The sequence below is a fragment of the Podarcis filfolensis genome, assembly GCF_964270895.1.
Source record: "Podarcis filfolensis genome assembly, chromosome: 10".
Taxonomy (NCBI): Eukaryota; Metazoa; Chordata; class Lepidosauria; order Squamata; family Lacertidae; genus Podarcis; species Podarcis filfolensis.
The window spans coordinates 63,748,827-63,775,252 of record NC_139612.1 but is presented as its reverse complement, the minus strand read 5'-3'; the positions used below and the strand labels follow the sequence as shown (position 1 = coordinate 63,775,252).

Here is a 26,426-nt window from a genome sequence, read left to right as displayed (position 1 = left end):
CATGTTTTACAAGTCTAATTTAAAAATCTGGGGTAAAAAATATTTAGAATATGCAGTGTATTGTTGTTTTAAGTGAAAGATTTGTAACAAGATTCTGCTTTCTTTTTCCTACGGCATGTGGAACAGTAATAAAATCTGACATGCCCCATAGCGTTTGATAACTTGCTACATTTATCACACACAAAAATCACACACTCAGAGACATGAAATAATCCTCCTTACTTTTGGCAATCATCAACGTAAGCTTTCTTGCAAGCCACTTTGACAGTTTAATTTTATGCTAATCCAGCCTCGCATGAGATTTATTAAAAGCAACAAGAAATTGACAGAAATTAAAGTATGCATTAAGAGAAGTTGGGAGGAGGGAAGAATTTCATTCTAACATATGAAAATGATTTACATGTTTTCAAATTTGGTATTAATCAGTTTTCAAAGTGCCAGATCTAGACCTTGAAGTCAAGTATAAAAAGTTTCTGCAAAAGCACTGTTTTCTGACTGGTGAGTCAGGGTGGTTATAGTATTATGGCACCAAAGTTTTCTGTTTGCAGCTCCTATTTAAGAAAAGAGAGACAAGAAAAGCACAGATTTTATTTACTTTTCGTAGATGCACCAAAGTGGAGATTTGAGCAGATGCAGCTTCTCTTACTCCTACGTGACAAGTTGCACCAGTCCAAATTCCCTCTTGGATGCAACTATTAAAAGGCACAGGAGCCATATCCTCCCTCGCATCTAAGTCACTCAAGAAGCAGCAGGAGAAACATGGCCAATATAAAGTGAAAGTACTAAAGAGAAGTGGCTCCCATGTTGAATGCAAGGTTAAAATACAGGTCTTGGAGGTGGAAAAGAGGTTGGGGATTATGCTTTTTTAAACCTCTTTCCTCTTGTTATTTGTTATTTCTGTCATTATATAGAATAGATACTGGACCAATTCAAAAACGCTCTACCAAGATCAGCACAGCTGTAATCCTGAAAACAGCATACAAGAGATTCACAGTCCACAGTTTGGCAGCTGCCTGTAACTACTGTATGAGTGATCTCACAGCCACCCACACAAGCCATGCCCTCTGGGATGGAGAGCTACTGAAAAGCTCCAAAGCTTTTCCTAAAACCAACATAAACTTGGGCAAGTTTGGTTGGACTGACAGTTATGAATCGAGCCAGAGGATCTCTTTGCAGCTCACAGTCTATTTTAAATTGGTTAAGAGAAACATAATGCGTACTTAATTGGGCGTTGTGTTTTTTTAAAAAAATAAGAGCTTAAATTTAGCCTCCTTGCTTATTTAGGAGCTGAAAGCAGCAGTCTGGGCATTAACTGGAAGATGGGGCTATTTTCTAAACAAAGGAGACAGCAAAACCTGTATAAAACCACATAGAGATGATAGATAGATGATTGATAGATATAGATAGATAGATAGATAGATAGATAGATAGATAGATGATAGATAGATAGATAGATAGATAGATGATAGATAGGATAGATAGATAGATAGATGATAGATAGATAGATGATAGATACCGTAATTTTCGCTCCAAAACACGCACTTTTTTGCTCCTAGAAAGTAAGGGAAAATGCCTGTGCGTGTTATGGAGCGAATGCACGGATCGGAGCCATGGCTGCCATCAGTCAAGCAAAGCGGGAGCCGCTTACACACTCTACGAGGCTCTCGCTTTGCTTGCTTTAAAGCGACCTGGAGCCGGGGAGGAGGGAGGGAAGGAGAGTCATGGCAGCAAAGCCGGCAGCAGCCGCTTACACGGGAGGAGGGACGGAGCTAGCAAAAGTCCGTGCGCTCTCTAAACAGAGCAGTGAGGCTGCAGAGGGATGGCAGGAAAGATAAAATTTAAGCAACCAGCAGCAAAATAAAACCAACCTCGAGCTCTGAGCCAGCGCAGTGAAAACCAGGAAGTAAAAAAAAAGGCTGGGGAGGGCATGAGGGAGAGGGGGAAACTTCGCAAATCCCCGCGTCTCAGCTGATCCGCGGGGACGGAGCAGCTTATTTTCAGGCAGGATAGATTTGAGCATTGTCTGGGTCCTAGTGCCCCTACCGCTTTTTTGTGCTCCATTCTATTGCTGCTGGTGGCTGCTTATATTCAGGCTGCAAGGAGGAGCGCTTTTACACAGCTAATGGCGAATCCCCTGCAATCCAAGTCCTCCTCACTTGCTCAAATCTATTCTGCCTCAAAACAAGGAGCGGAAGGAAAAGGCTGCAAACTGTTAAATGGAAAAAAAACCCAGGCACAGGGCAAATACCTTAAGTATACCTTTAAAGCAACAGTGCTCTTCCCCCCCCCCCCTCAGCTCGCAGAAAAGCTCCTTCTCCACACACCCCACGCGTGCTCCTTGTCCCTTGAGTTCTTTTCCTTCCCTCCCCACTTAAAACGTGGTTACAAAGCATGGATCCACATGGATCCTCAGGATTTTTGCATTGGGCTACCCCAAACTCACTGTCAGATCACATGTCTGTGGCCACAGCATGAACCATAAAAATCATACATCCACTGTTTCGTTTAGAATATTTTTTCCTTGTTTTCCTCCTCTAAAAACTACATGCGTGTTATGGTCAGATGCGTGTTATAGAGCGAAAAATACGGTATCTCTTTCTCTCTCAGACACAGGTGCATGCGCACACACGCACACACGGCATATTATTCCAAATCTCCTAACCATGGGATAGTTACATCAGCACCATGCTTCAAGTTTGTCCTCGCCTGTCTCAACTATTATTCTGACAACCTTTGTTCCATCGTTTAAACTCACTGCTGCAATTTAACAAAATGAGTTCTTGGTATAAAAGTATGGAGATTTTAGTTTTTCAAATCTTACTAAAAGGGCAAAGATTAAGAGTCGTCACAGTTCCTTTCACTTCGATTCTGCAGACATGACTGTTAAACAGGGAATTATTCTGTAATTATTCACTGCTGCTTAATAGAGAAGGTAAAAAAGGAGTAGAAAGATGCTGTTTGCTATTCCTTCTAGGTACAAACACAGCAGAGCAATATGGAGAGGGCTTCCAGTACCCCCAGTTTTGCTCACTGCTTTCCCTTCCACCAGACTCTTACTAGGAACTACCACAGACAGTAGTAGAGCTGTATGATGTAAAGTAGCTCCCCAATATAGAACAGAAAAGGCTGCAATTGGGTAACCCTGCCTGCAGACATCAAGCCTTGCCATAGCCTGGGCAAAATTCCTTCTGCAAAGACCCTGGAGCAGGACACAGAGCTCAGGCACCAGGCAACAAGGAAGCCAGAAGCGCCCAGTTGTTGACCAACACTTATACAAGAAAAGGAGAAAGGACATTGTTCTTAATTACCCAAGATGTGGGACAGGATATTTAAGTGGCTGAACTATTACTAAATGCTTGCTAAGAGAGGAGAAACAGATGATTTGCACACTCTGGTCTCAAGTACAATTGTCAAATCTCCCTAAATATGAACGTTTTGTGACACTTCCAACTACTGAGGGAAAGTGAAGTAATTAGTAGTGAATAGTGTCTTGTTCTAGTGTACAGGCCAAAGGAGGGGGGAGAGAAATATCTTCCTCCAGTGACTCATCTGGGACTGCAGGGGTTACCTAGCAGTCAGGAAATTGAAGATCATTTTTTATTTCCCATCACATCATTCAAATTCCTTCTTGCTTCTACATTCCACTGTGCAGAGTTCATACACTTAAGCCACTGAGACTGCAGGCCCTTATAAACAGATGTTTGTCTTCTGCAACATCACTTTGAAAAAGTTCTTACAAGTGATTAAAATAACAATTTGGGACATTTGCCAAAGGCACAGAATGCAGAATCCTTGCTGAAGCTGGGGTTTGAATGGGAGACAGCTCCTTAGAGCAGCTATGAATCACCTTCAGATTTGCAGGATTTTGTTTTTTATTAGAACTGAAGGTCCACCAACAAGAACAGAGTGCAAAAGCAAAAGCGAGATACTGCAGCAGGATGCAAAATAATGATACAAGGGGTTCGGCTAATTACCTATTATAACCCATGAGATACACACTGGGATAAACTGCAGAAACCTGCAGTTGAATTGCTATGAACCAGTGATTCTACAAGAATTCATAACTGACCAGAAGGGCTGCACAAAGGCCTAGACAAATGCAATCAGTTAGTAATTTTAGAATGTATATTAATTAATCGACTGTGTAATTTTATGTACACTGTGCTGTTTTTACTTGTTGTTAGCCACTCTGAGCCCAGCTTTGGTGGGGGAGGGTGGGATTTAATAATTTTATTATTATTATTATTAACCCTATATAACAAGTAAGGAACACAGAAGCTGAGAAATAACATAACAAAACTGATTTATTTTTATTTTTTACTTTGTATTATTGAGTAATAAAGTGACACCTTTACAATCTACTTCAAATGGTTTTGATATCCAACAGCAACATGTGCTCTACCTTCTGCCTGCCCTGACCTGGAGGAAAGAATGGATATAGGTAAGATAAAATATACTCATAGAAGAGGATCTTTTCCTTCTATAGTTACTTCTGTCATTCCTCCACCAATAGCTTAATAATACTTATACAGAAACACTAAGAAATATGAGCAAAAGTCCATGCCCTGCAGTGCAACCAAAAGTTAACTATTCTACAGTGTTATTGCTCACTAAAACCATCCATGTTAGCAACCAAATGTACATGAACATTATTTCAGTTTGAACCGTAAAATCAAAATTCAGTAAGTCTACTCAGCAAAAAACAAAAACGACCCATTGGCTGCTTAAACCCAGCCACAGAAGACATCTCATCCAGATAAAAATATTGTAAACTGTTTTAAAGATGTATGAGTTTATATATTATTACAGCTGCATGTTCATGATATCACCAAGCAACATGCTTAAAACCCCCAGAAATTATTAAAATGGCTATTGCACTTAAAATCATGTTTTATCTTTGTAAGTCAATGGTAATTAAATAAAGTTACATTTTCTAAATTTCCAGTGCAAGAACACAATTTTAAAAAAATATCAGAATGCTCACTTAAAAGTGGGAAACAGAGCCTATGTTATGATCTATCCTAACAACTTTTACTTGAATGAAGTCCTGTTTATTTTTAAAGAAAGTGACCTGGAAACAGATGTCTTTTAAGGACTGAATTGCAGTGTGCCATTTTCTCAAACTTCCAACATACAAACAGCACCAAACCATAGCTTGCATTCTGATATGATAGTTTACCCTTTTTTAAGTTTGCTTTTCTTCTCCCGTTGCGAGTGGTGCTTACAGCTTTGGTCCTCATTGAGCAAGATCCTTTCTTTTCAGATCACCACATAGTGTAACAATGCAAAGCCAGTTCCGTTCATGCAACTTGAAAATCCAAAGCAAGAAGGATGAAGAATACATTCCTTTGCTAAGCTGCAAATGATGGTTTCAGATAAGCCAGCCAGTTTGAATTCTCATCTTTTCACATTTGAACACCAAGCCCGATGCAGTCAACTTTACAGGCTACAGATTTTCGAAACAATGGTACTGTTTGTTGAAAGCAAAGTGTCTTTCAGGAGACATGCAAGTATTCTCCACTCCAGCCTACACTCCCAGCATTCCACTCCAGAAGAAACAAGAAGATGTCAATAAACTGTTTCACACAAAGACAGATTAAGCATATCAAGGACAGCAGTGTTTGCAGCAGAGAATACCAACTGGCATTTTCCTTGGCTACAGAGTATTTTAGTTGAAATTGTTAAACATCAACACAGATCAGAATGTTCCTGTTCAAAGAGTGATGTTTGTTTGAAACAAACTTAGCAAAGAGGAACCTATGAAATTACAACCCCGCTTTCTAGCTGTGTTTTAGCTGGAAGACTCCAGACATTCCATACTGAGCACTGCTCCACAGCGATACCCTCCTGGATTCCATTTCTATGGATTGCAATCATTTCTCTCTCTTCAAACATGCAAAGCACTAGCCTCCTTAGGTGTTAACCTAAATTACAAGTCAATGCACCAAGAGGCTTCCTTATAGTACCACAGTGCCAATACTGAGAAATGAAGCAAAGAACCACTGTGTTTTTATAGACATATAAAACCACACGCACAGAAGCAGACAATAAAAATGGTCCAGACATTCAGCAATGAGCAAAAGCAGGAGGCGCTGACATAATGCAGCAGCAGTGGTAGGAGCTGCAATTCGCTTGCCTTCCCAAACAGAGTAGCATTGTCCTTGGTGGTTATGTAAGTGGTCCATAAAACATAGGCTGGGTGTCCGGATTCAAACTCTGGTGGTCAACCAAGTGACCATTTTTGAAGTATAATGTCAGTTATAGTAAGGTAGCAATTAAGGACAGCTCGCTAAACCAGTCAAGAACAACAATAGCAAGTCTGCTGTTTATCACAGATATACTGAGTAAAAAAAAGTCCCATGTCAATGATAACCAAGACAAAGATTACTATATCAGGATGGTTATTCTATTCGTTACAATATCAGCTGGTGAGCATGGTTTAAATCCAGCTACTTTGGTTGCCCATACCAGTTCCCAGCAGGAGAAATGGAATGAGCACCCAACACAGAATCAAACCCCACACCACCACCCATCCATCTGCCAAAATCACTCCCATCACAGTACTATCACCTGACTGACAGGTGTGTTGGTGTATATTTTTAAAAGTGGTCAGGATTGTCCCACACCACAGGCCACAGGCTCCCCAAGTTCTAACCTAAAATAAGCTGGCTTAAAAAACAACAACACCTGAGATGTTTCAACTATAACCCCTTGCTGACTATCCTGGGACATTTGCAGGCTAGATAACTCCACCATTGTTCATCTGATAATTCAAACTAGAATGAACAAGTGGCTTAGGAAAACCCTGATCTTGAGAGGGAGATGCTAACTCCTGGCAATTTATTTCCATCACTGAATGCCCGCTTGAATACAAAAACAATATCAGAATATAAAATTTAGTTCCCTATGCTATTATAACTGATAGCACAGACCAGCCCACATTCCTGCCAGCATATGAATGGGTTAACTGTAAATCAAACAAGAACTCACTTGGCTCCAGTGCACATTTGTCTCCTTATTTCCTGTTTCCAAGTTCGCGTTTAAACATCTATGAGATCACCTCTCTCTATCTTCCCCCCTCTACATTTATATAATAAACAAGCTGGGAACTTTGTAAACCCACCTATGTTCCTCTTTAACTATTTTCCATGGCTCTTAAGGACACAGCAAAGATCATACCAGTGACATAATCATAACAATGACATGATTACTCTTTATACTACACAATCAATGCTCATTAATTAAAATTACTGTTTAATTTTACAAGATAAGAAATAAAATTGTTGGGATATGCATGGTAGTTTCTTGCCCAAAAAAATGTGCTACATTTTCTTTGGGGAAGAAATTAGATCTGAACAAGAAAACTACTTTCCACACAAAGATCATGTACTCCTCCAATTTCTCCAACACAGTTGTTGTTGCTGCTTCTTCATCACCCCAGATAGCCCCAATCGACCCTTTTCCTCGCTTCCCCAGCAACACAACTGAAGGCCTCATTTTAGGCGTTCTGAATAGAGAGTATCACTTTGCTTACTTCCTTAACCCATCAGCTATTCCTGGCTTCTTTTATGTTGAAGGGGGAAGAGATCACAGGTAGGCATCAGAAAGAAGATATTCAAAGGCCCTTGCCAGATGAGAGAGCAAACCTAAGCTGGAAGTTTTTCTCCACCACTCACAGTGCTAGAAATCAGGGTCATTCAATGAAGATGGATGTTGGAAGATTCAGGACAGACAAAAGAAAGGACTCCCACACAGAGTACACAGTTAAACTATGGCGTTCGCTCCCACAAGAGGCAGTGACGGCCACTAACTTGGGTGTCTTTAAACAGAGTTTACACAAATTCATGGGAAGTAAGATTATCAATAGCCCTGGTGGCTGTGCGCTACCAGCAGTATTGAATAAAGTGTGCCTCTGAATAGCATTTGCTGGGAAAGACAAGTTCTGCTGGGCTCAGCTTCTGCTACTGGGCTCCCCATAAGCAACTGTTTGGCCACTGTGGGATTAGGATGCTGGACTAGATGAACCTTTGATGTCATCCAGCAGAGCCCTTATTACATTATTATGGAAAGCTTTTATAGGGATCCTGTAGTAGCATATGATCCACACTGACCTGTTGTCAGTCAGTGGTTTCCTTCCTGGCTAGTCTTCCTGCAGTTCCAACCTTCAGCCAGAACTGGCTATTGATACCCAGGTTGTATTACTCCCTGACAACTCTCTGCTTCAAGAGCTGTCATATAGACTTGTAACAACAACAACAACAATTTCATTATTTATACCCCTCCCATCTAGCTGCGTCTCCCCAGCCACTTTGGGCAGCTTCCAGCAAAATATAAAACAATACCAAACAGTGCTAGATTTAGCATGGAGAAGGCAGTGGGAAGGACAATACATTTTTTTATTATTTGTAAGGCTGTTTCATCAATGCCTTATTATTATGAGTCACATGCTGGGTCCACAACTTAACCCAACTGAAAACAATGCTAAATATAAAAGTGTGTGAAGATACTGTAGGAATGTCAAAGATAATCAGGCAGGGTGGGGTAGGTGAAGGGAAGGTGAAGCTGTGTATATAAACAAGGAAAGGCGAGAGATTTAGATCTGCCTGCAGGGAAGAAACTCACTTCCATGCAGAATCAAATTTCACTAGAGCAGCAAGTTGACAGCTCTAAGATTTCCTGGGAGATTCTGCATATTGGATTGGTGCGACAGAGATACAAAGTGTCTGCAGGACAATTTAATAATGCTGTTATAGCAAAATGTCACCAAAGCAGTCAGTGGATATTGTCACTGACAATGTTGTCATTGCTGAAAAACATTTTTGTTTTTAGATGCTTTGAAAAGCTGATGTGAATTTAAATCCATTTTAAAATTCAGCTTATTGGTGCTTTCATGCTTTGTATATTTCCCCCCTAAATTTATGGTTTCATCTTTTTGTAAACCATTTTGAGGGGTTTTACAATCAAGCAGTGCATAAATTTTATGAAATAAAATAAATAAATAGATGGCCTCCAAGGATACATGGCGGTGGGGTGGGAGAGGAAAACAGATGCAAACTTTATGGTTCTTTCATGTTCAAGTGGCAGCACACTATCATGATGTCTGAGCAGAAAGGAACAGAATCAAGGTGTGGTACTTCCTGTGCAACCCTCTTTGGATGCTACAATTGCTTCTTGGGAGAAAAGAAATGACAAACCTAGACAGCATCTTAAAAAGCAGAGACATCACCTTGCCAACAAAGGTCCGTATATATAGTTAAAGCTATGGTTTACCCAGTAGTGGTGTATGGAAGTGAGAGCTGGACCATAAAGGAGGCTGATCGCCGAAGAATTGATGCTTTTGAAATATGGTGCTGGAGGAGACTCTTGAAAGTCCCATGGACTGCAAGAAGATCAAACCTATCCATTCTGAAGGAAATCAGCCCTGAGTGCTCACTGGAAGGACAGATCATGAAGCTGAGACTCCAATACTTTGGCCACCTCATGAGAAGAGGACTCCCTGGAAAAGACCCTGATGTTGGGGAAGATGGAGGGGACAAGGAGAAGGGGACGACAGAGGATGAGATGGTTGGACAGTGGTCTCAAAGCTACCAGCATGAGTTTGACCAAACTGTGGGAGGCAGTGGAAGAGCCAGGAGTGCCTGGCTCTGGTCCATGGGGTCACGAAGAGTCGAACACGACTAAACGACTAAACAACAACAACAATGTGGGATCAATACATATCAAAAAGCAGTCATTTCCCTAATTTTCCCACAGTATCACTCCCACAAGGACATTTCACCAGCTTTGGCTGGTATAACAGCTACAGTCATTCCAGGACAGCGAGTGACCCACGTTTTGGTAACCTCAGGGCTACATTACCGTAATGTGCTCCATGTGGGTCTGCCCTTATCAAAGCTGGTTTGGACGCTGCAACTAGTGCAGAATGCAGCTTCTAGGCTGAGTGGGGTAGCCTACTGCAATCATATTTCACTACTTCTGCAGGAACCGGACTGCTGCCAATTTGCTGCTCATCCAAATTTAAGTTGTTTGTGCTGACAAATAAAGCTCTTTATCAGAGTGAATGCCTGCTCCAATACTGACCAGCTTATTTACCAAGGTCATCCAAGGAGAATCTTTGGGTGGTGCCACTGTTATCTAAGCACAGTATGCAGCAAACCTGAGAGAGGGTCTTTTCTGTGGGGGTGCCTGCACTACAGAACCTCCTCCCGCACTCTGAAATAAGGCAGGTGCTGGCTGGGATGAGCTTTCAACACCTGTGTAATACCTAGCAAGGAAAGGGTCTCCGAGATTCATTGCAGAGTAGACCAGAACCCAAACCCCTTCTCATACTTCCAACAAAGCATCCCAGACCCTAGAAAGGGTTCCAGACTGAAACATGTACAGCCTTGCAGCTCCTGGCTTGTATCCATGTTAGTCTACAACATGAGGAGTGTATTGATAAAAGTAAAGGACCACAGATACAGAATGGAAAGTCTAAAGCACAATCACCTAGGTGCCACAATTCTATAAGAAGTTGCTGTAACAGAGGGCAGATGAGTCTGATGTGCCAAAAGCAGTCCTATATGTATATAAAAATGCAGAAAGGGGAAAAGAAATTCAGATACAGCCCTTGGAGCACACTCCAGCAACAAGGACAAAAACAAAAACTTGGCCTAGGTGTGATACTGGATTCGTCACTGCCTCTGGACCAGTTCGGCTTGTGTAACAACCCCTTAACCAGCTTATCCCACAATGGAGATTAGGTCATCCTTCACTCTGTTTCTCCTCCCAAATGGGCGTAGCCTGAATTCACCCACATTACAAGTTCATTCTTTTCTGCCAAGCGTACAAATAAATGAATGGCTCTTTATGAAGTAACCGAGTATCGTTTCCTCATTTTGCTTTACACATTGGGAAACAAGCTCCAATCAATTGCTATAAAATTCCAGCCAAACTGCCCTCCTTAAAACACACACAATCTGTGGGGCAAGGCCTGCCTTGTGCTTTTATTTTTGTACAGGTATTTAGGTACTACATAAACAGCAACTATTTGTCTTAGTGATTGTTTCTCTCTCTGCATGAGAGACTCACAAGCTCTGCAACATCATGGAACCCTTTCTTCAGAGGACACTATTTACATTATATTAAGTTTAGAAGGAAAGATCTATCTTCCAAGAGTCTTCACTTCTCATAATCATGAGTGGAATTCTGCTAGAAGGGGGCTTTGAAATCCTATGCTCCCCACACATCACGCTACAGCCCATCAAGAAGCAAGTTTTTAGTGTTAGGGGGCCTTCAGGATTGGCAAGGATGTGGAGTAAGGGGTTCCTATTGGAAACCAAGGCAGAACTTCCCTTTGTACAAGTGTCTTCTATTCACGCTAGAGGCCCTTTGGAGTCAACCAACTGGCACCATTTTGAGTTCTGAATTTTACAGCTCATTATGGGTTTTGAAAAACATTTACATGGCTTGTTTTTATTCAGATGGTGCTAGTTGACTTGGTTCTAATTTGGATAAAGGTGGGATCATTTTTTATCTGAGAATTGTGGACACTTCCAGCAAGATAAATTTTCAAATGGAGAAGAGGATATGAGATTCACCTGTAAATGGCAAGGACAAACCCACATCGGCTCAAGACAGTTGGGTCACAAACAGGAGGCACAAGGGGTAACTAGTAAGACTTCAGCCTGCACAGCACAACCTTAGGCAAAGATTGAGAAGGAACTGCAAAACATACAGTGACGCCACAGCCAATAAAGTTTCCATGTGTCAATAGACTAAAGGGAGTCAGGCAATATACCAGTGTCCTCATAAAGCAAAGATGGCTAACCAGTGGCCCTCCAGGTGCTGTTGCATTACAGAGCTTTCCAGGGTTCAAGCTGCTCACTAGCCTGAACAATTAGAAGACTTGTTCAATGTTATCACTTTGGATGACCAATAGGAAAGCAGGAGTTAAGAGGAAGCCTCCAAGTCCTTGCCTCCTTCTTGATGTTTGTTGTTGACCCAGCTATAGACCCAGCTATAGCAAACTGAACTACTCAGAGATACATTAATAGTACACATTGCATTTTCAGAGTGCCACCCATTTAGCGCACAGTGCCAGCTGAATTTGGTGCCAAGGTTGCTATACTTACATGCAACAATACTTTTCCATTACAAACAAACGGGGGAAATTCAACCTATTCAATTTTATGTCTATTCCAGGAGCTGTCACCTGCAAGTTGCTTAGCAATATTTTGTTAGCAATGGAGCTGTGAACATTTTACTAGGCCTAAGCTGTGCCGCACTATTACTTAATGGCTCTCCACATAAAAGCAGTTCCTATAGTTTTGAAAGAAATGCAGCACCCTGAAGACATCTTGCAGAGTCACCTGTACAGCATATCCTGAAAATTAATTGAAAGTAATAAAGACGGCACACAGTCAGGAGTTAAGGACTTAAAATTTGCACAGCCAAGATCGTGCTGGGAATGTCAAAAACTTTCATTTATATGTATAAGCAAAATCGGGGGGTGGTGGTCACAATGCTGACCATTACACTAATGTTTTGTTGTTGAGTTCCTATGATTTTCAGTTCCTATGATGAACACTGAAATAATATTTTTGTGGATTTTGTAGAATACTTCAAAATGTGAGAGGGTATGGTGGTGGTTTAAGTGGTCTTAATGGCCAGAAAGTCCTTTCTCTTGCAGCACCTACACCCAGTGGCTGTACAGTATCTCCTCTCTCACCACCTCCCTTTCAACAATTCTAAAAAGTTACACGATATAGTAGTCAACTAAATTTGACACAAATTTGAGTTTTGTGATCACTAGCTCATGGGCTTCTTCCTCTCAGCAGGTAAGAGATAACCATGGTTCAGTTTAAACCAGTGTAAGAGTTACCACAAACCATAGTTAGCCTTTGATGTGGAAACAAAGCAGTTTTTAATCCTGAGTTCAATCTCTAAATTAAAAGCAAACCACTGTTAGCGCCAAGGATTCAGATGAAACATTGAACCGTCGTTAACACTAGGAAAGGGAGAAGGGAATTTGTGAAAGCAAGGAGAGAATAATACAAGCCCACAGCATGCACCTTTTTATAATAGGTAAGTAAGCCACAACAAATGTCCTTGTTACAAACATGGGCTCTAAGTAGATTCAGTTTTCAGGATTGAACCTTTACAGCCAGAGTTCAAGTTTCCATTTTACTGCCCACATCCAATAAAGTTGAGCATTCCTTAACATGAGTGCAGAGTCCAATGTTTGCTTTATTCATTCTTGTATATCAGCACTCACCAACAGCAGTGCTGGCTGAGGATCAAGGGAACAGTAGTTGAAAACATCTGGAGGACAACAGGTGGATAAAGGCTGTCATATATGAATAGTTTTCTCACTGCTGTGCCTTGCCTCTAGCTCATTTCTTCGGAATGTACTACATTTCTTTGGAATGTAGCACTGTATAATTGTGAATATGGGAAGCACCTAATCAAAGCAAGGTTCAAATGGAAACAGGAGTGTGGTCTAAGGGGTTGAACAAAGACATCCACAAATGCTTCAAGAAGGGGATAAAAAGGCTTGCTGCTCAAGAAGGAAACAAGGAACTGCCAACACCAAGCCATCTGGAAAGCAAACTCAGCTAAGCCAAGATAGCATACCAGAGCAATGATCTTGGCCTGCAAGTCGGCTGTAGTGTTTGAAAGATGCCCAATTCATATCTTGGAGAAGGATCAGGTTTCTGTGTTTCTCTGCTAACTTGGCAGTGTTTTTCTAAATGGCTTCCTTACAGTGCTCTGCCCAAGGACTTACACATTGGGAAAGTGCTCCTTCCTCCACCCCACAAATATTGTGGCAACCAAAGTCATGAATCCTTTAGAAGTGGGACTTTAGCTCTCCTAAAGTGGCAAAGGAAAGAGCCCAAGCATCAGTTTCTTAAAAAAAATAATCACAGAGGAGGTGATGGCAAAGACTTTTCTTTTCCTGAGATCCAGGAGATCTGCTGCCAGTCAGAATAGAGAATGCTGGGCTAAATGGACAACCGTTCTGATTTGGTGTAAGGTAGTTTCTCATGTTCACGGAAAAAATTTGGCAGTGGTGGGGGATGGCAAGGAGCCAAGAACTTTACGAGACCTCAGGGCTTTGAATGTTAAATATACCTAAGAGGGATCATAAAGCAGAATATCCAGCATATAGATTTCTCTGAGAAATGAAAAAGTGGCTCGCTGTATATAAATAAATCAATATTGAATTTTAATTTAGCCAATTTCAGATGAAATGTGGAGATACATTTGAGAGGAAGGGAGATCGAACCTTTCATTACAGGTTCATTTTAAAGGAAAAACAACTTTACATGCAGCATTCTCAATATTGTAATATAGTGCGCCTTGAGATATTTCAAGTAAGCATTTTAAATGTTTCAAATGGTACAGAATTTTACACTATAGGAGCAGACAACAGGCTTAAATGGGAGCTACCAACAGTGGCTTCAATCCAACAGAGTCCTGAGACTTCCATTTATGCAAGGGAGGAGCTGCCAGTTCCCATTCATTCTCCCGCCTCCATCAGCGGCACTTTTCCAAATTACATCCCACACTGGTCTGCTGCAAAGGTTGCTAACCTGTTGTCTACCAGATGTTGCTGGACTCCAACTTCCATCAGCCCCAGTCAGCATGGTCAACTGTCACGAATGATGGGAGTTGCAGACCAGCAAAAATTTGTTAGCCACACATTCCCCATTCCTGTTTTACAGGGTCTCCAAGTGGCTTGAGTAGTAGCCACTGCAACAGCAGGAAAGAGGGAGTCATGAGTGGAACACTGCACAAAATCTTTGGGATACAAACCTACAGAACTAATTTATCCCAAACTATAAATCCATAGCAGTATCTCAGTACATGTCAACTTCAAGCTTTGTCTAGGTTCCAGATCCTCTGCACACTGTCAAAAGTCAAACACAGTGTAGAGCACTATTAAAAACAGAAGAGGTTATAATAGGAACACTAGAAAGAAGCACCCGGTCTACTTGTCTTACTATCATATTTATTTATTTGACCAAAAATGTATATACCACTTGATTGTAAACAAAACAGCTAAGCATTTCTAATGAATACAAAGCAAACACTTAAAAATCAAAATTAAAAACAAGTATTTTAAAAAACTAGAATTTAATTAAAATCAACAGTTAAGCTAAAAACAGATTAAAACACATGTCTATTTATACATGTCTGGATAAGCATGCCAAAAAGAAGGATCCCTGAACAGGAGCATGGCACACAACAACATTTTGTGACAGATTCACCTTCTTCTACATATGCCTCAAATGCGGCAGTGCAGGTCTTAAATACAGGACAGCGCAATGCTTTGCACTTGCCCTGAAGCTGTGCATTCTAATATAAAATTATGAATAAAACAAGTGCAGGCTTGTGTGCCGATACTCATGATCTAAGACTGGAGCACATTTCAACAGGTTCGTCTCTTTCTGGGAAGTGCACCATGAAAAAGAAACTATCAGGAATTGTGAAACATCACTGCAAGGGATGGGAGGAGAGATGACGATGACAACAACAATTCCTTCCCTTACTGGGATAATTTCTGGATGTTCTTCCAATAAGAGCAAATTCTTTTGAAACTTAGAAAATCTGTTTTCAGAGAATTGAACTAACAGAAGTCATGAAATATAATGAAGAGCAAGAAGATAATAGGATGTTAATATAAAACACACACATTTCCCAAACTTAAATCTTCAAAACATTCTAGGGGAAAGGTCTGTTTTTAACCAATGGCCATTATAACAAGTCATTAAAAAATTCAGGGAAGAGTAGTCAGGTAATACAAATCAAGTGTTGCCATTAATTGAAGATGGCTATCCTCTGTCCTTCCATACATAAGAAAGCTTGAATTTTATTTTTGACTTTGGTGCCATTGTCAAGATTATACTCTTACTTTGTATTATATACTTTCAAGTCCAAATGCAGGCCATCCAGCACAAGGAGGAAAGCTCCCTGAGAGGACTGTATCATGTGTTTCCCCTTTAATACTCAAAATTGTTCTTAACATCAGAAAACTGCACTTGCAGTGCAGAGTTGCCTATGTAAAAAGTCACTGCCTCCAGCAAAGATTAATGGCAGCAGGAAAAGTACCTTGGGCTGCACATACAGTGGTACCTCTGGTTAAGAACTTAATTCGTTCCGGAGGTCCATTCTTAACCTGAAACTGTTCTTAACCTGAGGTACCACTTTAGCTAATGGGGCCTGCCGCTGCGCCGCCGCCGCGCGATTTCTGTTCTCATCCTGAAGTAAAGGTCTTAACCCGAGGTACTACTTCCGGGTTAGCGGAGTCTGTAACCTGAAGCCTTTGTAACCCGAGGTACCACTGTATTGCCATGAGAGTGTGCAGGAATATTCCAAAGCAGAATTTACTTCTGTGAAGGGATGGCTAGCTTCTCAACATTTGGGATACTGAATGAATGAATAAATGCACAAGCTTGCTTCTTTCTCATATTGCTATGTACCATTTAATTAATTAGTACAGAGATAGATGAGCAGACATTCCTTGCAATACTGCCCTTTTCTGGCTAGTGTAAACCTAGCCCTGGTTTGTTGGATTTCTGAGAAAGGCAGGGCGGTGACACACTCAGCTTATGAAAAGGGACCTTTGTTCCTCTCGAGTCTGCAGAATGGACCTTCTGTAGCTGAAGAGGAAAACATCTTCCACTCTGAATTCCAAGTTTTATTTCTGTTGCAGACTGAACAGTCAAACAGTAGGGACCACTGTCTAGCAAACTGGGCGCTTACCATTTCCAGGAACTGGAGCAACAGGCCACCTACAAGTCAGATGGAAATACGTTTTTGCAGAATCAAAACAAGCCGATAGCACCACGTCAGAAATTTTCCAGAATGCTAAGCTACATATCTTACCCATTAAGAAAACCCACATATAATTTTCATATTCATGATGCATGTCAAAATGAACAAACAGGTAATACTTTGAAGACACTTCTTTATGCAGCAGAGACAGTGCATAGTCAAACCCTGGAGGCAAGGATTGCCACCAACCTGGACAGTTTTAAAAGGAAAGAAGAGTGCTCTTGCGTCCCTATTACAGACTTCTCATAAACAACTGGCTGGTCACTGTAATGGCAGGATGTTGGGCTAGACTGGCCACTGACTTGATCCAACAGGCTCTTCTTTTATGTTTTGCTCCACAGAAACATACAGCCCTTTTGAATATGCTGTCCAATAGGAAGCTGTTATAGAGGAAATACATATTTTTGACGCAATCCCTCACCTCCAAACCATGGATGATATATATAAGCTAGTTGTACTCAGAGTAGACCCATTAAATTAAAGGACCCAAGTTAGTCATGCCCATTAATTTCAATGGGCTGTCTAACATTGGGTGCAATCCCACAATGCTGTGCAATAGAGAGCCATTCTGAAAGAGGCTCTCTGCGTCACCAGCTCCTTTGTGAAGACTCCTGTAGTGGCCTACTAGCTGGTTCTTTATGCTTTGGGACAACCACCCACATTTTGGCCTGTCACAACAGGCGTGTTGCAGCTTAAGAACATGAGAATCAACTCGCTGGTGAGCATGAAGAGCAAGGAGGTCAGTGGGGATGTTCTTGAGAGTTGCAAGGCAATTCCAGTCTCCTCCCCAAAGGTGCAAGAAAGGTTGGGGGTTGTTTGGCTGCTGCATGGCTCATCTGTGCAGCAGGCAAGCCATAACATTTTCAGTCTTCCTTTCCTGCTAGAAAGGGACGCAGGGAACTCTTTTAGCCATGCAGCAGAATTTGTTTACAGCATTTCCAGACTGTGCCATAAACAAATCATTCTCGGGGTATCTTGCAGCATAAAAACTGCAATGTGTGTGTACAGTCTAAAAACACAGAAAGCCCAGAAGGGGGAAGAAGAAGGGCCTGGACACCACCATTTTGGGCTTTGATACCAAAACCAACCCAAAGTTGGTTGCATTTCCTCACCCCTGCAGGCAAAATGCAGTTGCATCTTTAACTCCTGAAGTAACATGGTAAAGAGAAGCAGAAGCTCCCACCCCAAAAATATTTTCTAAAGCTAGGCCAGACAGCCCCCCTTTTTTAAACCTAGGATTTGCTATTCTTGTGCCTAAAGAACTTACTTCAGTCTTTGCACCCTTTTGATACATGAACTTAGGAACATAAGAATCAAAAGCCATACTGAAAATTTGGCTCTTTCTTATTCATTGCTTTTGTATTTTCAAACAAACGTACAACCTTGATGGCTAGAAACCTATTTCTCCTACAAAGTAGCTAGGCTTTTCAGTATTCTAGGTAAAAGAATATGGACCACACAGTTGTCTTTAAGAAGCATGTGTCTTGGAATAATGAGCTCCGACGAACAGCTACAAATCATGGTGTAAACTGGGGTCGTGGCACATTTTGTACTTCACTTTGAATAACTCTTAAATTAAAGCCAAGAAGACACAAGCCTGGCCCAATGTGAGGCAAATGTATATAAATAGCTGTGTCTTACAAAGTACATATCATAAACACTGTCAACATGTTGGACACGCTAGTACAACCTGTAAATTTAATGAGGAAGCTTGCAGGTTTAATGGCCAAAGCTTGAGGCTAACATTCATATTTAAACATAGTAAATCCCATACTCATGGGTGTTTAACAGTGCTCTACGAGTTATAAGAAAAATAAACTATTTTTAAAAATAGGTCACCTCTTCAAAACTTTGAATTCTTTTTTAACATGGCACATTTGTTTGTAAAGGCAATAAATGCTTCAAGGGCGTTGTACCTGTCTATTAAAAGAAGTCCATATTGCAAAATTAACTGTACATGACAACACATATTGGTCAAATGCACAAAAATCACCCATGCTTCCATTAAAAAAACACAACCACAAGTACACAGCTGAGGCAAGCTTTAAAAAAGTTTTTCCTTCTGTGCCAAGAATACCTGACAAAACTCAACTCTCCCAACAGTAAAAATGCCCTGGAGAAGTGTGCTTGACTGTCAGTTGTTATGTCCAAAGTATACTACAGATGTTAACATCTGTTGTGCCGTCTAGAATCTGTCAGTTTGCTGCTCAAAAAAGAGAATCTATAAACAAGACTCTTGGAGCTACATGTTATATAACAAGGCAGAGAGACAGGCTTTCCCAGATATAAAGGGGGAAAGCAGTAAGTGGGAAATAGGATTCTCTGCATGTGTTTCCTCAACAAGTTTGTAACAGTTTCTTTCTCTGCCAGGTTCTAAAAACAGAGGTAAACATGGCTGAGAAAAAGTGTAGGGGGATTATTTCCATGAGATAACTGATGTGCATGAAGCATTAAGCAATGTAGCCTCTTGAGGATGATTCTCCTCTATGGACACTTTCGCTCTCCCATATTATTTCAGCAAAATAGAGTTTGGAAGCCAAGAGGTTACATCCAATACTCCATGAGTGGAACGCTGCCCAGGCAATGGGAGTCCCCTTCTTCCACTCCTCCTGCATGCCCCCCAAAATTTGCTGGCGTGTGTGTGTTCTATTCAGCAGCTGGAAGTCTCTTCCGCTAGCAGAACAGGAATGTTTATGCATGAAGATCAGCTTAATACTGAACCCATGTGATCAGCTTTGATTAAATATGACTGCAGGAAATGACCTAAAAGCAGAGACTCTACCATTCATGTAGGCTCCATCACAACATGGATGTACCAGCATCTTGATCCCTCTGCTTTATGAAAAAGATATTTAAGATAGGTTTTCCTTCTGGTTTCTATCCAAAGATCAGCAGAAACATGGGTTTTCAGGCTGCAAATATAACAGGCTAACCCATGAATGGCCAAGCTGCAGGCTGGGTGGAACATAGGAAGCTGCCTTATACATTCCCTCTCCACCTTCTCTCCTATATGAATTTTTTTCTTCCCTTTCAGCATTGACTATGGAACTATGGACTGAGGAAAACACTGTCCCCAATTAAAGATTTAAGGCAGAATTTAAAGGAGCTTAGAGGAAAACACAAAATCTGTTCATTGGATGATCAACACCTGATGCTGTGGATTCCCCACATTAGAAGAACAATCTCTGCCCTCTATCTTCTACACTGGGCACCATGTTTAATATTTGAGTATTATGTACACTAGATTTGCCCTCTTGACTTCTGTGACTTCCTCAAAAACTGTGGGCCCAGCCAACTCAGTTCCTTGGGGTTTCATATCAGCAAAATTTACAGCCTATGCTACCCATTCGTACAACAACAATGACAGTCTTGTCTAGCAAACCAATTAAATGAGTTGCTCTCTCTGCTCGGGAGAAATCAACTGCCTGACCAAGAGAGCTGTGCTGACAACCTCCCTTCATCTCTCACTTTTACAATCAACTGTCTGCAAGACAAAATTTAAACACAACCACCACATTGGGTGGAGGGAAAGAGAGAGAAGGATGCATTTGTTCACTTGCAGTTGAATCCTGCTCATATACACACATGAAGACAAGTGTTGTCATCCCTCACCCACATAAGCTTGATGTGTGGGTAACGCTTCTACTTGCTGCTAGATGGCATTAAATGAAGACAGAATTGGACTTTAAATGCCAAATATCTTTTCTTGTCAGGCAGTGTAACTTAAGTACAATTATCTCTAAATTTCTTTTTGAAATTGCAATATCCAAACTCCTTGCAATATCCAAACTCCTCTTGCTAAGGCAAGAAACCCGCAATCAAATAACATGTTAGTTCAAGTCAACGTGTAAAGTTCAGCCCTTCACCTCATTTCTTGGTCAGTTCCTCACTGCCCCTTTAGGATTGTTAACACACAGCGCTGCAGTGAAAGCAGAAGCAACAACTGGCAATATTCACCTAGAACTAGACAATCCTATGGTGCACATACAAGCTCCCAAATTCCCCGCTGCTTGCTTCCATGGTAAAAGTCCATAGTCCTCCTAGCATTACTTTAGTCCGAAGTGTACGGAAAGCATCTAGGCAACGTTGCACCAACACTTAAGCCATCACTGTCCACGATGTTTAGAGTCAACATGAACACGCTACATTTCTGACTCTTTAATAATATTGATTACTCAGAGCAATATATTTGCTCTAGGGCTGAATAATTGGAGTAACTGAAAGTAAGACCGCTTCCAAAACCAATTCCATGAGGACAGAAAACCTGCAGGCTCCATCCATGTATTTCCAAAACTTTAATAGCAGCTTTGCAAATTCAATAAATGCAAAAGCACTTGCTGGTGAGCTCCTTTATTGTGCCACTATGTGTCAAGAAGGTGGAACGAAGAGGTCAATAAAGCAGATGAAGCATAATTGGATTAGGTTATTTCATCCTTGCCAAGGGAAACCCATCACAAGGTTGCTCTTCCTTTTAGAGAGCATGGAATGTTTCCAGTCATCCAACCATTGGAATATTAATATCAAAGCACTCTATTCACAAATGCACTGTAATACATATAGACCTAAGCTATAGGGTGCTTACAAATTAACATCACACATTTTCAAGCTGTGGAGGAGATATTTTGTTCAGAGCAACTAGAGAAATTATTACATGACCCTACCTATGCACTTTTCGAGACCATCACACAATATGTCCTTAAAGTGTCTGGCAAGGGTTTGTGGCTGACATATTAAATCCGATTCATTGATGGAGCACACATCAAATTTCAAAGTTACTTTGATTCTGCTGTTCAATTTGATAAGGGGAGTGAAAAGATATTAAAAATGACCTTTCCTTTTAATAATGAGCCAGTGTTTGTTTTATTGAATTGCAAATTCTCACACGCTTCTCTCTCAAAAAGGCACCCATATTAAAGTTCTGAAAATATAAAATTTTATTTGGCAAAAAATTATTTAATCAGTAAACATCTCTGGAAATGTTAGATCTAGTGAAGACTGAGCAGGGAGGAGCAGAGAAACAAGATAGGAATGGTTTGATGAATAGTAGAACCATTTGTGAACTCATTTCATTATATATATTTTTCACCACATTTCAGAGCCAAGCCTGCATTGCAGCTTGACCCTGTATACCAGATTTAGGCCAGGGGCGACTCACTTTCAGTAGAGCACTAAATGACTCTGTTTCTTTGTTGCTTCCATCTCACATTATAACACTGACTCAGGCCTGAAAAGAAAAGCACTATTCCCAACACAACCCAGCTCTTTCCCAACTCTAGGATGTGTCAGTGTACTTATCTGAGGACCCTGACCCAATGGCTCGAGCATACAAACAAAATTGGTGTGGCTGACCATGTCCACCCTGAAATGCAACAGAGCCGCTATCTGTACTGGAACATAAAACAGCAAAGCACAGACATACACTTCGAGAAAACTGTCTGAGGAAAACATGCAGGCCTCACAAGCTAGCCTTGATAGTAAAGACCAGGGTAGGGAGAAACAAGTGACTACTTGTGGGGAGATGAAAATAAACTGCTCCTTTTCCACTTTGCTCCTTCAAAATCCCAGCACAAAGAGCACACACAAACAACCCAAACCAGAAGGTTCATACATTCAAGGACTAGCTTTCTTTTTTGAAGGCAAACCAAAGAGATTAAATAGATTCTGAATATATCCATCCATCAACACAGAGTTCAGTGAAGAAATCCTAAGGCCCACAGAGAGTATCACCAGCCTGCTAGTCACGTAGACTATCAGCAAAATAGAACACCAAGTTCCTTCAGAGCCAAATACCATTAAAACATCTCATTTTCAAGTGTATTCACAGTAATGTTGCCCCCCAGCCAGAAATAACAGCTGTAGAACAGCAGAACTTAATTGTATCTTAACTGTTGGTTGTAAATATGTTGCAATGTGTTTTATTGTTTTTAACTAGATTGTTTTTATTATTCTGTATTTTATGATTAATGTTTATAAAGCTGTAACCCACCTTGAATCCCAGCTTGGGAGAAAGACAGGGTATAAATGAATGAAATGAAAATGAATGAATGAATGAATAAGAACACCACTTCTGTTCTGTCTACATTTCCCTTTTTAGTTCTGAATCCACTTTTTAAATTCCCAGGGCAGCTGCCAATACACAACAGGAGCCACAAAGAAAGGCAGCAGCATATACCAACAGTAGATCTACAATCACATTACCTATTAGAACCCTTAGAAGCTGCCACCCCCAAAGATACCATCCCAGCTGCTGCCAAAAACCCATAATCTTGGCACCAGGCAAACAGATCAGGAAGGAAAGTTTCAAATCTGAGGGGCCACTACAGTGAAAGCTTTGTCTCACTTGAGATGGCATGGGCACCCTTAGACAACTCCAATGACAAGCTTAACATCCAAGCAGATTTATCTGGAAGCATGTACTTCTAATACCCTAGATTTAGAGTTTTAAAAAGCCCTTTCTCTCTTACATGTTTGAGTTATCTACCATGTTTTGCTATTTTCGTTTTGTTGCTCTTCCTGATTATATTGTTTGTCTTGATAGTTGCCTCTGACGGAAATTTGCTGGGGGGCTTTTCAAAGGAAAGGAAAGGAAAGCAGCATTTTGAATCATGCTAGGAAATGAATTTGCTAACCTGTGGAATTCTTTACTGAGTGCTGAGATGTGCTGATGTTTAAATGTCTTAGCAGCCTTGCAGCTGTGTTATGAAATACCTGAGCTTCTGAACAGTCACGAAAAGTGTGCCCCTGAAGAGCATATCAACTATTCTTTACCTGTCTTCCTTTCTTAGTCTTCTCTAACATTTCAGACCACATATGAAGGGCTATGAACATAAACATAGTTATGAATACACAGGCATGCACACCAATATACTTTGCTGCGGCCTACTGACCACTTGTCAAGGTGACCCGAGACAGTAAAGTTCACCACCTCTTTACATGAGCATGCCCTGGCGTGCTCTGGTCCATGGGGTCACGAAGAGTCGGACACGACTAAACGACTAAACAACAACAACAACTACAGAAAAAGTCAGCTAGCGTTTAAATATATATTGCAAGTTGCCTATAGTTTCTTTAGCACTTGTTATACAAGTGCATTGAAATCTTCATTCCACAAACCCAATCGCTATCTCAGTAAAGTGGATTAGCATCTCCAGTTCACAGACGGTGTACAAATCCTGAGTTAGTAACTGGCCTGAAGTCACTCAATGCCTTAATGCATCCAAAGAGATATAAACCCTTGGTTCCTTTTTCCGAATACACCATTCTGTCCAATGCGCTATGGTTGATCCAACCTATAGTGTTCTGACTTTGTCTCCTAATTGACATTCGCTGCTTTAACAGTTGATAAAGCATCAACAAGCTATAAACATACTCACAAAAAGTTGGACCATTACCACATCTAGTCTAATACTGCAAAGTCTGACAAGACATTATTTTAACTTAAGATTCCAGTAACCTGTCCTGTGTCATTCAACACATGTATTCCAACACTAAGCTATGGCCCTTCCTCACTTAAGAGCCAAGAGAAGGAGACACATGCTGGTGTCTCATAAGAAACCATGAGACATGTTTAAGCAGTCTTTTCTTTTTCCTTTTTAAGGACAGTAAATTACCTGGCTTGGGCAACCCAGATAAATTTACTGTCCTTTTTTAAAAGGGAAAGGGATACGGACTGCTTAGTAACACAGCAATTTATATCGGCTGCAAGAGATCTGGTATTCACAGTATAAAATGTTAAACATCAGCCATGGTTATCACCTAAAATAAGAACAGATTAATTAAGAGACAACTCCCTCAATAAATTAAGACATTCATTTTAATTCTCAAATGACCAAGTTGTTTAAGTAGCTGTCTAAATATCATAATCAAATATTGCTCTGCCCACACAATACGCCAATCTATTCTACCAGCAAAGCCCTGTCAGGAGACAAACTTAGAACATTGTTTAATTGTGTGACTCTGGAAGAATATTTGCTATGTTAAAGCAAACAAACAAGCTTAGTGGCCAGGGACACATGCTTTATTATATAGTCCAGGATCCAATTTCCCACAGTGGCCAACACGATTGCATATTAAAAGCAGACAAGCAGAACGCAGGAGTAATAGCCATCCCCCACTGTTTCACATCAAGTGGTATCCATAGGCACTCTGCCCCTAATTCTGGAGGTGGTAACCAGCTATCATGATTAGTAACCATTGACAGCCTGGTCTTCATGAATTTGTCTCACCATCTTTTAAAGCCATTCAAGTTTGTGGCCGTCCCCACGTCTTGAAGAAGTGAATGCCGTAATTTACCGTATGTTTTGCTCTATAAGACTCACTTTTTCCCTCCTAAAAAGTAAGGGGAAATGTGTGTGTGTGTGTTTGGAGCAAATGCAGGCTGTGCAGATACCCCAGAAGCCAGAACAGCAAGAGGGGTTGCTGCTTTCACTGTGCAGCGATCCCTCTTGCTGTTCTGGCTTCTGAGATTCAGAATATTTTTTTTCTTGTTTTCCTCCTCCAAAAACTAGGTGCGTCTTGTGGTCTGGTGCGTCTTATAGAGCGAAAAATAAGGTACCTTTAATCTGTGCTAAGTACTTCCTTTTTTCTGCTCTGAATCTTCCAAAGTTCAGCTTTATTGGATGTCCCTGGGTTCTAGATTTGTAAGAGAGGAAAGACCTCTCTCTCTCTCTCTCTCTCTCTCTCTCTCTCTCTCTCTCTCTCTCCTTTGTCCCTAACATGTCCCATTTTTTTACCAATAGCCCCTCACCATTTTTCTAAGCAGCCCCAAATGTTCTAATTTGTCACGTTAGAAAAGTTGCTCCATCTCCCTGATCATTTCTGTTCCTGTTTTCTGCACCTTTTCCAGCTTTGGAATATTCGTCTTGACGTACAGTGACCAAAAATGGACACAGTATTCCGAATGTGGTCTCAATCTAGGCTCATACAATGGCATTACTTCATATATTAGCAGTTTTGTTTTTGAAACGCAATGAGTCCTTTCAGAGATACTGGACAAAGAAAGGACTGTTTCACTTTTTCATAGTTTGGGTTTCAATATATAATTAGATTTTTTTAAAAAATGGAATACTTACATGCACATTCCCCATCAAATGAATGTTTGTTGAGGCAACGCATAAGGTGTTTTTAAAATGCAAAATACAGTGGAAGCCGAACACTTGTGAACTCGAACGTTTCAGCTCCAGAACGATCGAAAACCACAAGTTTGTATGACACAAACACAACTCCATGAAACACAGCTTAAGAAAAGAATGAAGCTGATTCTTATGAACAAGAAGTAGCGGGGGCGGGGGAGAGATTTTTTTTGGGGGGGGGACCCAAACTGTCAAAGCATCAAGACAACATTCATATGTTATCTACTGTACAAAATCAGAAAATGATACAGATAAAAATTAAAAGCCTTACAAGCGCAATCTATAGAAATACACTCAAAAGTAAGTCCTATTGAGTCCAATGTGGCTTACTTCCAGGTCAGCATGTCTACAATTGCAGCACAAAAATAATACAATGTCATGGGGACAAAAACTGCTGAACTGCCTATATTCTACCTCCATAAGACATAGCAAACACAATTCTTATAAAACTTTAAACCTATTCAGTGACTGACTGAA

General features: G+C 40.8%; 1 protein-coding gene across 9 annotated transcripts in view; it reads right to left on the bottom strand.

Moving 5' to 3' along the window:
• The window catches only part of USP6NL (USP6 N-terminal like), a 134,791-nt gene that overhangs the window by 75,940 nt on the left and 32,425 nt on the right, over positions 1-26,426 (bottom strand). The window contains exon 1 of one of the 9 annotated variants that reach the window (XM_083572657.1): positions 5,180-5,606. The exons of the other annotated variants lie outside the window; for them this stretch is intronic. Within the exon in view, the coding sequence (XP_083428783.1) occupies positions 5,180-5,240 (61 nt within the window). The 5' untranslated portion in view covers positions 5,241-5,606. Of the gene's footprint in view, positions 1-5,179; positions 5,607-26,426 lie in introns of those variants that run through there. 9 annotated transcript variants of the gene reach the window in all.